General features: G+C 39.4%; 1 protein-coding gene across 3 annotated transcripts in view; it reads right to left on the minus strand.

The window, feature by feature from the left end:
- LOC136871778 (NADH dehydrogenase [ubiquinone] iron-sulfur protein 2, mitochondrial) overlaps window positions 1–12597 on the minus strand; it is a 99488-nt gene that overhangs the window by 16835 nt on the left and 70056 nt on the right. For all 3 annotated transcript variants that reach the window (XM_067145356.2, XM_067145366.2, XM_068227212.1), the window contains 2 exons: window positions 9465–9561; window positions 2388–2528 (listed from right to left, as the gene is read on the minus strand). In XM_067145356.2, coding sequence (XP_067001457.1) covers window positions 2388–2528; window positions 9465–9561 — 238 coding nt within the window. The remainder of the gene's footprint in view (window positions 1–2387; window positions 2529–9464; window positions 9562–12597) is intronic.

Genomic DNA, 12597 nt, shown 5'->3' on the forward strand with positions numbered 1-12597 from the left:
TGTCGATTTATTTTGGGAAGGTACATATTCTAACCTCGGGTTTTATTGGTTTTTATTAACCAATTTTCCACCCATTTATTTCTTCAAGTTCTCATTTACGAATATGTATTCTAGAACTTGTCCTATTATTTTAAGTTGATTTTAGGTAGACCATTTGACCCATACTTTATTTCACCGGAAGCACCACGCAGCATCTCCACTGAGCTAGGCCAAGCAGGGGACAAGGTAATGTACAGTACGTATTTAAACACTCTGTTCAGTAAAAAGAACAGTACCGGTATTTTAAATTTAAGAAATGCGAAGGTTATTTAGTACCGGTATACAAGATATAATGCTATACAGCATTAGGCCCTACACTAATACAGAATAACTAGTGCAGTACAGAATTAGAACATGGCAATCAAGGCACATCTTCATTGACCACACTTGACATGTTTACTGGTTTGAAGAAACTTCTGATCTTTTGCTGTCTTCCTTTGGTATTAATTTCTTTAATAACTAACTCATGCAAATGCCTCAAATGTTCGCAATATACCAGATATGTTTTAATCATTGTTTTCTACAATGTATTTAATGACAATGTTTATATGGTCTTTAATTTCACTAAGTTTTGGCTCAGGGTTAATAATATCACCTGCATCATCCTGGTCATATTCATCCATTTCCGAGCTTTCTGCAGCGATCATATTTTAATTGATCTCCTCCTCTGTATAGTTTACAATATTGTGCTCGTAGCTCAGCTTTATACTGTAATTGAATTTATGTATTATTATTATTATTATTATTATTATTATTATTATTATTATTATTATTATTATTATTATTATTATTATTATTATTATTATTATTACTATTATTATTATTATTATTATTATTATTATTATTATTATTATTATTATTATTATTATTATTATTATTATTATTATTATTATTATTAAACAGCTGTCTGGATTAGCAAAGACTGGATTAATGAGATTCTACTGTATTTAATACAGCTAATCCTTTCTTGATAAATGCTTTATGAATAATGTTGAAAACCGCATCCAAACCGATGGTTCTCGAAATTAGCCTGCACAAACACAGACAGACACCTTCTCAGGTCTCTATTTAATGTACAAAGGGCACTAGGAAAGTTTTGCAATACACAAAAATGGTTGGCTGGACACCCCTGTTATGGGATGAAAAGAGGGGTGAAAACCAGTCTAGAAGACAGCAAGGTGTGACCTTCACACCAGTTGTTACCAAGCAAGTTATGATGTCAGTCTGGTCTAAAGGTGAATATCGCAATTATCCGCTACAACTTTGCTCGTGGATTAACTGTTGACCAGTGCCTGGAGGAAATGACTCCTGTGCTGGGGAAAGACTGACCACATCGGACAACAATTTTCCGCTGGTACAAAGAGTTCCAGAGGAGAAATTTTGGCTTGAAGACCATCTGAATCGGTGACTAAAAAAACATCGAAGCTGTGAGGAAAATGTTGTAGCAAGAGAGGCGGTTGACATATCGGCAGGTAGAAGAGATCCTCCACATCCCTGCACCAGCTACTCATTCAGTTCTACATGACTATCTCCATGTTAGAAAGGTTTGTTCCCTTTGGGTGCCCCATTCACTTTCAGAGGAACAAAGGGCACATCGAGTGAAATGGTGCCGAAAAATGCTAAAACAGTTGAAAATGGGACTTCGCGTAACGTCTATAGCATCGTTACAGGTGACGAAACTTGGCTTTATTATTTACGATGTCTTAACAAAATCCCAGAACAAGGTGTGGCTGTTTGAAGATGAGGGTACTTCTGTGACTGTGCGAAAGTCAAGGTCAGTGAAGAAAAGGAAGATTGCAGTATTCTTCACTAAATGGGGCATCCTGACTCGGGTTGTGCTAGAAACACAAAAGATAGTTATTGCAAAGTGGTACAGTGAGATCTGTCTGCCTCAGGTCATCCAGGCTCTCAAGCAGCTCCGTCCAAGGTCACGGCTCAACACATGGCTCTTACATCACGACAATGCTCCAGCATATCGTGCTAATGTATGGATTTTCTTGCAAGATCAGGATTGACTGTGCTTGATCACCCTTCATACAGTCCTGATCTTGCCCCATGTGACTTCACACTCTTCCCAGAAGTGAAGATGAAGCTGAAAGGGTGGCATTTTGCATCTGACAAGGAGCTTCTAGCAGCATGGGATCAAGAGTGTGAAATTGTAACCGAAGATAAGTGGCAGAGTTGGTTCAGTGACTGGTTTCGACGTATGGAGAAGTGTATTGAGCGTGGTGGATATTATTTTTGAAAAAGTCTAAAGCGTTCACTCACGTTGCAAAACTTTGCGAGTGCCCTTTGTACAGTATAGAAGTGAAAGAAAGCCTCACTACTGCTGTTGTTTAAACACTTACCTATTATAGCTACCACATCCGCCAACATGTGATTCTTGGCCATCATTTGGATTCCTGCCAAATGAATGAAGTCTGGAGCCTTTATCTTGCAACGATAAGGTTTAGTGGAGCCGTCAGATACCAGATACACAGCAAACTCTCCTAGAAAGTGAAAACTGTTCCGTATATAACAAAATTATGCTAAGTTGGACAGCTCATCTTCTCAACATTAGAAGTTGAGAGGGCAGAGGGTAGGTAAATTATTCTAATCGGTGGGCAAACTTACAGGACTCACAGAAGTGCTGAAAACTGTGAATATCGTGGTCTGACATATCTTTTTTAGGCACTCTTATTTTTAACCTATGTCCATCATGGCATCGGTACAATCCTTAGATAGCATCACCAAAGGTTATAACAATGCAAAGAAGCAATGAAAACTGGTCACAGCGCTGTTATGAGACGTACTATTGTACACAGTATGAGAAAAAAGGTAATTTGTCATTGCTTTTCTCACTTAGCTAGCATGACTGGCCCTATGAGAACCACCTTTCACACAACAACGAGCCTCACTAGTGCTCTGAATGAATGTCATCGAGGAGCAGCCCAATTGAAGACCTCCCTGGATTAAGGATCTAACCAACAAATCAGTAATTTTTCAAGAGAGAGGAAGAGAGGGGAAATTATTTTGAGGGTTTATTTCATGTTATACACTACTTGAACCTATTGCTTATGCAAGTGTACAAATAAGTTCATCTATTTAAAACAATAATCTATTGTAATAATTTAAGGTTTTAAAAATAATGTACGAACTGGAAGTGATACAGTGGAAAATGATCTGTAAGTATATCTCACGATTGTATATAATAGAACAGAAATCCGGTGCATGCACTTGAAACAAAAATAATACCAAATAACATTAGAGTAATAATAAAAATAACAACAATAACAATAAAAATGTCAAAAAAAATATTTCAAAATATAGATGTGATTTTGTCTATGGCCTTTATGTAAATGATCTATTAACACCTGGTATGAACCAACACCGTCAACATACCGCCAGGTCAGGAGCAATCCTGCTATCATATGTGACAGTAGACGGTACAACCCGCAACCGTCTGGCCGAGGGTCAAGCGGCTAATACTAAACCTGGCAAACTAAGGATGAACCAACAACTATGGCTGGAGGAGAGGAAATGCCACATAAATTCACTAAAAAGCTGCTGCCTTGTAGATGTGGCAGGGGACTGCTAAAGGCTAAGGGAGATTTCCCTGACAGAAAAAATCCTTTTGTGCTAGGCCCAGCAAGTCAACAGGAGAGTAATTGGTGTCCACTTTCAAAACTACAGTAAAAGGAGCCTCAGATGCAATGAAATTCAGTCCCGAATATGAAAACATCTTCACATACTCTGCTAGGTATGATGGCTGGCAGCCCAATGATAATCAGCAAAAATATACTAAGAGGAAAATCTACATGAGAAAGAATAAAACAAAAGGACCTCATATAAAGGAGAAAGTTTGATATTCTAGGAATGAGTGCGACAAAATAGAAAGGGAAAGGTGTAAAATCATTGAGGAAGGGTTATGAGATCTATTGGCATGGACACGAAAAGGAACCCCGTAATGTCATCAGTAAGAACATTGACATGGTGTCGGATGTAGAACATGTCACTGATATAATACCCAATTTAGCTAACATGGAAAATAGGGAAAGAGGTCCTATCCATAATCCAAGTATATGCCCTTCAATCTGAGTGTACTCAAGAGGAGAAAGACACATTGCTAGATGAACTGGAAGAGCATATTGAAGAGAATAATATCATCATGGTGGGAAATTTGAATGCCCAAGTTGGTGTTGATAGAACAGGGTATGAAACTGTGATTCGTCCAAATGGTTTTGGAAACAGGACTTCGGTTTAAGAAATAACCTAATTAAGAACACCTTTTTCCAGTCATAAAGTAACAAGAAGCAGCTGGGATGGACAGCAGAAATCTTTAATCGATTATATTATCTCTGATAAGGAAGCTGGTTTGTTTATCACTAATGTGAAAGTATTGCCAGGAGAAAGCTTGGACAGCGACCACAGATTACTGATGGCAACCTTTAGAAATATCCCAGTTCAAAATGTGAAGACCAGGGGAAAACCCAAAATAAGGGTGTAGAAATTGGATGAACCTTAAAAAAGGGAAGAATACCAAAGAAGGATCCATGACCAGCTCCTGACAGATGAGATAGAAATGGGAGAAAAGGAATGGACCTGATTCAAGAAAATACTTGTGAGCTCAGCTGTTGATATTGCAGGAAAAACAAGTTGTATACCAAAAGAACAGGAAACTTCTTGGTGGAATGATTCTTTTCAGCAAGCCATAAAAGACAGGGATATGGCAAGACAAGAAGGAGATAAAGAGAACCTAAAAGGCGCAGATAAGGATTACGTAAAACTGAGAGAACTAGAACAGAAGTATAGAGACCTAAAACTCAGAGCAAAGAGAGTAATTAAATGTGAGAAAGAAAAAAATCTGGCTTGAATTTACTGACAAATTTGTAGAAGACTGTAAATGAAATAAGAAAATTCTGTACATAACTGTGAAAAACAAAAGAAATATTCATGTACCAATTAAAGCATTGGAAAGGGATGATGTTATTATAACGGGGAGAGAGGAAAGCATTCCAAAAGAGATGAGAAGGTATTTTTCTTCCTTGTATAATGGAACAGACCCAGCAGAAATCACTCAAGAAGATTTGGATACTGGGAAAAAAGGCTGGAAAAAGGGAATCCCCAATGACTTGGTTTGAGTTGAAAATGCTCTGAATAGTATGAGCAAAAGTGGATCACCTGGTCTTGATTAGGTGAGCTCAGACATGATTAAAGCTGCTGGAACTCATGAACTTCAGTGGCTATTTAGAGTGATCAAAGCTGTGTGGAATGAAGAAAAAATCTTCAAGAAAGGAAATAGATGGATATGTGGCAATTATAGAGGAATCACACTCCTGTGTCATGGACTTAAGTTGATGGAGAAAGTGATAGAGAAAGGACTACAAAAGATCATTGAACCACAGCTTGAGAAAGAACAATACGGGTTTCAATGTAACAGATCAACAACAGATCTCATTTTTGCTGTTAGGATGATAATGGAAAAACACTGAGAAAGGGAAAAATGTCATCTTTATCTTTCAGGACCTAGAAAGAGCCTATGACACCATACTGAGGTATAAACTTTTGGATTGCTTGAGAAAGAGAAATGTTCCAGTAACTCTCATCAGTAAAGTAAAAATGTTGTACAAACACTGCCAGAGCTGTGTAAGAATAGGAAATGGCTATTTGAACTGGTTTGTAACAAGTAAAGTAGTGCAACAAGGCAGCACTTTGTCACCTCTACTAATTATCACAGTGATGGATAAGATAATGAAAAGAGTGAAACAGCACAGCAAGAACAGTGCATTCAAGGCATTTGCAGATGATGTGGTGATTTGGGGAGGTAATGAGGAAGTTCAAGGAAAGATTAATGCTTAGAATTGTCATTTTAAGAAATTTGGACTTAAAATCAGCCTATAAAAAAAAAAATTGTTGTTACGACAGTCAACAGACAAAAGTTAGGAGCAAATATCAAAGTAGACAGACAGAACTTGCAAGAAGTTAACCACTTCCAATACCTCGGTAGTGTCCTGACTGAAGATAACCGATCAAATGCTGAAATCATAAACAGAGTTCAAAGAGGGACAGTCCTTTACTATCAGGTTAGAAGCCTTCTCTGGGACAGCCAGATTCCAATACTAGCCAAACGAACACTTTATCAAGCTTACTTCTTGCCCATAACAACCTTCGGCATTGAAACTTGTATCATCATCACAGGCAGAGATAAAAGTAGACTCCAAACTGCAGAAATGAAATTCCTCCGGACAGTGCAACAAGAAATCAGGGGAGATACGGTCTGCGACGAGATGATTCACCAAGAGATCCAAATAAGAGAATCGTTATGTGATACCATAATCAGATCAAATTGAAATGGTATGGCCATGTAATGAGAATGAATTCTTGCTCAGTAGCTAAGGAATGGTTGGAGAAAACCTTAGACGGCCAAAGACCTAGAGCCAGACCTCGCAGAAGATAGATCGAACAAGTCAAACAAGATCTAGAACATAGAGGAGTGGATTGGAACCAAGTACAGGAAGAAGAATGTTACCAGGCAACAAGGCCATCAATACAAGGAACACCACTTCTTACAGCCAAACAGCCATGTATCATTTGTGTACCAGGAATCATCAAAAGAGGCATTTTGCCTCTTCTTTCTGTTATTATAGGTGGTATACTAAGCATTGGTTTCCCATTGTCTACGATTTGTATCTAAGCAGCAAGAGTTGGGCTAGAGAATGAATGTGTTTGTACCGGAGGTATACCCGCCCTGTACATATAAATTAAGCGCCTTGGATAAGGCCCTCTGTAAAGTAAAGTTTGAAATGACTATTACAAGAAGTTTGAACATTTCTCAACAGATGTCGCTACTATAAACTTATGTTGTGCCCGCTGGAGTGAATATGAAGTATTAAAAATCAAAATAAATTTTGTATGTTAAGGTTTCCTAAACTGGAATGTTACTGTTTGTGTTGTTGATCAAAAGTTTACAACACTTCTATCTCTTCCCGCCAACTTAATATGTTGAGCCAATGAAATATTTTGTACATTTATTTTTTGGCCAATCAAAACCTTCTGGTATTTATTTGACTATCCAATGAGAATTGGGGGGAGGGGGGTGTCGGGCCTTAGCCCAGAGTTTTCTGGAACTTCCCCTATACTATAAAAGCTGGCACTTTTTGGACCAAGTTGTATTTGTGATCGCTCCAATCTACATCTAGTGTGTGTTTGTAAGGGAGCCGGGCGGAGGTCCACCAGCTCAATGTAATGGCAGATCCAGTTTAAAATCTAATTGTCTTTCAAAGCTAGCTCGAGGGGAAAGTTTCGAATCTCTAGTAATGTAACTTCATTTTCTAAAATGTAAATTTCAAACAAGCCGAAAGAATATAACCGAAATCAGGTAATAGAGAGTGATGTACCCTCTCGTATTCCCTCCCAAATTGATTTTGAGGTGACTATGATTTTGTAACCTTTTATATCCTGTAATTTCTGTAATGTAAATATTTTTCTCCATCTACTCACTTCAGTAGTATAGGCTTAGCCTCTGTAACGTTGGGCCATAAGCCCAAATAGGGTTTTATGCATTTAATGTAAATTTCTAGGAGTGCAAGAGTTCGCCTCCTTACCATTTTGGTCCTTGGGCCAGTAATTTAACCTTTTTGTTTTTTTCCAAAGGCCGTGTAAAATGGGTACTTTGTACCCCTGTTTAACTCCATTTATTTCATGTTAAAGATATGAGACTGTTGAGCGTCTAAGATAGTGAATACTGTTTAATTTTGTTAAATGTAGGTTGTGCCTTTGATAGGCCTGGAAAGTGTGAATTTTCAGATATAGATTCCTAAGGGTTAATTGACAGAGCAAAGATGCTCTTACTTTTGGTGTAAAAACTGGGAGATCCGTCTCCTTAACTGTTGATTGAATGGAGCAGTAGTGCTCAAGGAACATTTGCAATTGGGATCTTCAAGCTCAGCTTGTAAAATTATTATTTGATTATTCTAGATTGTATTTCTAGCTCAAGAGCTAAAATTGTACCTGATTTTGTCATTTTATTTGAAAAAAAGGGGGAAAGAAATAAAGCTGCCAATATTAAAGTTTTAATTCAATCTTTTAATTTTTGTATATCCACTCATTCATGCCCGCACCGTCTTACACCTCTGTAAACCACAGTATCCCTGGAACAGTGTTAATAAGTCCTCAATAACATAGCCACATTCGTCCTTCATCATAAGTGAATCTCCCTTTAACAACAAGAAAGCTACTACAAGCATAAGACACGCTTCTAACGATCACCACTGAAAACTGTATATGATTACTGTTAAGTTAGCCTAGCGACTGCGCCAAACACGCGAGCCTAGTTCTCAGCACAGTCAGCTGTATGCAGTGTTTCCGAGTGCATCAAATTCGCAAGCGCACCCTGACTGAATTCAAGCTCCTCGTGTTTGCCTCGGCAAAACGGCAAACAGAGCGCACAGTTGGCATATCTTTATCATGCCACATATGCAAAGCTTTCGTCACTTAAAGTGATATTTATGTGGAAGAGAATTAGGTTTTACGTTATAATATAATATACGGTATTAAAATAAAATTTATATGCCATATAATAATATTATATAGCCATATTCGTTGATCTTTCATTTTAGATGGTATTAGCCCTGCTAACACGGCAAACATAAGACCACCCACACCTGTTGTCAAAATATATAGTTTTATGGAGAAGGGGACTCCTCAAAACTCGATTAGAACGATATGGTCTTAATTGTATAGAACAAACTCGAAGAGCATAATCTCATATGAAATCCCCTATATTAAGTTGCTCTGCAGCCAACTCAGATAGTGTGCCCTGAGTAAGCAGAATTATGGGCTCATGCACCGAAAGACCAGATCAAGAACCAAATAAGAAGAAGAAAAATTGGAAATAGGACATACACTCAGGAAAAGCAGATGACGCTATTAATAATGATACCGTACTGCCTCCGGAAAGGCCTGGTGTACAGTTGACACCCATGGGTGACCTTCACATCTGTGAGAATGGGGTCCCACTTAGGATGAAACCTAGTATTGAAGATGGCACAAACACCTATTCCCCGAGTCAGAAGAATCAACCAATGAATGTACAAGATCCCGATCATCCGAGAATCGAACCTGGGACCGTTCAGCATGCTAACCAGGTAGTCACGGTGCGTATGACGCCACTAAGGAACAAGTACATGATTGGAATTCACAGGGTGCTGAAAAAAGAAGAAAGCCTAAATACTCGTGGAGACGAACCACAGAGGACGACAGTCAATCACAGGGAAATATCTGGAGAGTGAAGAGGCTTGTGAGCAATAGAGAGAGAGAGAGGAGGGGGAGGGAGGACACACATCTTCATGGATGCACTATGTTCCAGAAGGGGCTAAAGAAAATCAAGTCAAGGGAGTCAAGTTTTAAAATAATTTCTGTTTAATGTATCAAAACAAGTTACTTACCTTTCGGATGCTCCACTGCAGTGTAGGTTGCTCCAGGTGGCACAGTAAATCCCTGGGAAAATATTTTGAAGTGATGGATAAGAGCCTCCATAGAACTCTGCAATAGGAAAATGACGTGTTCAGGTGATAACAATTTCTGCGATGTGATAGAAAACATTTGAAAGAGGTAATAATAATAATAATAATAATAATAATAATAATACCCATGTGGGGATTTACCGGTTACCTCCATCGGGCGCGTCCCATTGGAATTGGGGAAGCTCGCTGGCTCTGCCGCCAGCAGAGTCAGAGGGTAGTAGGGAAATAAAATACCACCGTGAAAAAAAAATGGGTCCCTTGCCAGGGTTACGGCGATGACTGGTAAATGACCAGAAGCCAGAAAACATCTTGAGGCAACCTCTAGGGCTAACAACCCTAGTTGTAAAAGGATGGGTACCCGTCCAAAGCAAAGTCAAGTCAAAAAGCATGATGCACTACATTTCAAGAAACATACCCCAGAGGGTAAATCTTCGGATAAATCCCTCGTCGTGAACGCCACGGCGCACGAGTCACGTTCGGATTCTGGGGGAGACTCGACATCATGCAAGAGACGAGTCGGAGCGGTCTCGGTGTATCCCGATGAGTCAAAAACTCAGGCCAAAATCTAAAACCTTTCTAGCAATTTTCAACATAAATTCACTTACACAAACTGGCAAGCTGAAAACCCTCACCAAAGAACTTCACGAAAATCAGATATCCATAATGGCCCTACAGGAAACAAGGTACCCAGATGAAGAGATTTTTGAATCCGAAGGCTACCGATTTTTCAAGAGCAAAGTGCAAAGAGGAATCTTCAATGGAGCTGTGATGCTTGGAACCGCGTTTGCTGTTAGAACCAAGATCCTTAAATCAGTTGCAAATTTCGAACCTGTGAATGACAGATTGTCTATACTCACAATTAAATGCGCGAACAAAACCTACGCCCTAGTTAACGCACATGCTCCTACAAGCGATAAGAACAAGTCTGATCCAGACGAAGTTGATAATTTCTGGGACCTACTGGATGAAAAATTAACCAAAATCCCCAAACACCATGTCAAGCTTCTTTTGGGTGACTTCAATGCCCAACTAGGTCGTGAAAAGAAGTACAAGAAAGTTATAGGAAATTACCCTGCTCACAAAAGAACCAATCCCAACGGCAAAAGACTGGTGTCCATTTGCGAAAATCACAACCTGCAGGTCATGTCGACCCACTGTCACCATCTACCCAGAAAGCAAATGACTTGGCGTTCTCCCGTCCAAGCTCTCGGAGAGTTCCAAATTGATCATGTTGCAATCTCCAGGAGAAACAGCCCTGAGATTATGAATGTGAAGGTAAAGAAAGGCATCAATGTGGCCTCAGATCATTATATGTCTCTTATCAAATTCAAACCAATTCCCGCAAACACAAGGAAGACAACCAAACAGATCACACGCTTCGACAATGATAAACTTCGGCAAAGGGTCGAGGAGTTCCAAGAGAAGGCTAGACCAAAGGACTGTGACTTTAACAACGCCAAAAGTCTCCTTGTTGAGGCCGCCAAAGACGTTGCAGAAATCAAGAGAAGCAAAAAACATGCCTGGTGGAATAGTACCTGCGAATCAGTCCTCCAAGAAAGACTCAATGCGTGGAAACAGTACTACTCTACAAAATCAGAAAATGATTGGGAAACCTACAAAACCCAACATGCCCAAGCAGCTAGGGTGTTCAGAAATGAGAAAAGTAAATACGAAAAATCTCTCATTGAAAAGATAGAACAAAACTTTAGGAAGAATGAAAGCAGAGAGAACTACAGAGCCTTCAAACGCAAACTCACTGGCTATAAACCACCATCTCTATGCTTTGAGCGAAAGGACGGCACACTGGCGACGTCAAATGAAGAAAATTGCAGCATTCTGGCAGATTACTTCAAGAATTTACTTAATTGCTCTAAACCGCAAAGCCCCATCGAGACCAAGGAACCCTTACTCAGGTACCCAGATTCCAGACCACTTGACAGAGATGAAATCAAGCGCCACATTGCCCGTCTCAAAAATAACAAAGCGCCGGGGGAAGACTCAGTAGTAGCAGAACTATGGAAATATGCCCCAGAGGAATCACTTGATATCTTGCAAAAGCAAATAGAAGAAATTTGGAACAAGGAGACCCTACCCGAAGATTGGAAAATAGCTTTGATCCATCCATTACACAAAAAAGGCAGCATGAAGAACATCAACAACTACAGAGGAATATCTTTGCTACCCGTGACTTACAAAATTCTATCACTTGCCATCCTGGAGCATTTGGAAGCACAAGTCGAACATCAAATAGGTGAATACCAAGGAGGGTTCAGAAAAGGTCGCTCAACAGCTGAACAGATCCAAAATCTCAAAACGATCATCAGATATTGTACACTAAGGTCCAAGCAGTGTGTGTCTGTCTTTGTGGACTTTAAGAAAGCGTACGACTCCATTGATCGGGAAGTCCTGCTAAACATCTTAAATGAATTTGGAATTGATTTGAAACTGCTGGCACTAATTAGAGCCACCCTGACCGATACAAAATCCAAGGTGAAGTTCCATGGATGTCTCTCGCATTCCTTTGACATCAAAACAGGAGTCCGACAAGGTGATGGGCTATCCCCGATACTCTTCAACTGTGTTCTTGAAAAGATCATCAGAACCTGGCGGGTGAGATTACAGGAAACCAACTACAGTCCATTGAGAATAGGAACCAAATCCAAGGGGATTGCAACAGACTGCTTAGCATTTGCCGATGATATTGCTGTTCTCTCAAACGACATAGAAACCGCTAGAGCTCAAGTTGAAATTTTAAAGGAAATTGCCGAACAAACTGGTTTGCAGATATCGTTTGAGAAAACAGAAGTAATGACTAACATCAAAGGGGCTCCACCAAAACTCCATACAAAATACGGGGACATCACCCAAGTAGACAAATTCAAATACCTGGGTGAGATCATCATGAAAAATGGACTGGACAAAGAAGCACTTCAGGAGCGAGTACGCAAACTGGAAATAGCCTACCAAACATCCCGCACAATCTACAACAAAAAATGCCTTTCCCAAAACACCAAGATACGTCACTATGAAACAGTTCTGAAGCCAGTAGTTCTAT

Source organism: Anabrus simplex, chromosome 1 (genome assembly GCF_040414725.1).
Source record: "Anabrus simplex isolate iqAnaSimp1 chromosome 1, ASM4041472v1, whole genome shotgun sequence".
NCBI classification, from domain to species: Eukaryota; Metazoa; Arthropoda; class Insecta; order Orthoptera; family Tettigoniidae; genus Anabrus; species Anabrus simplex.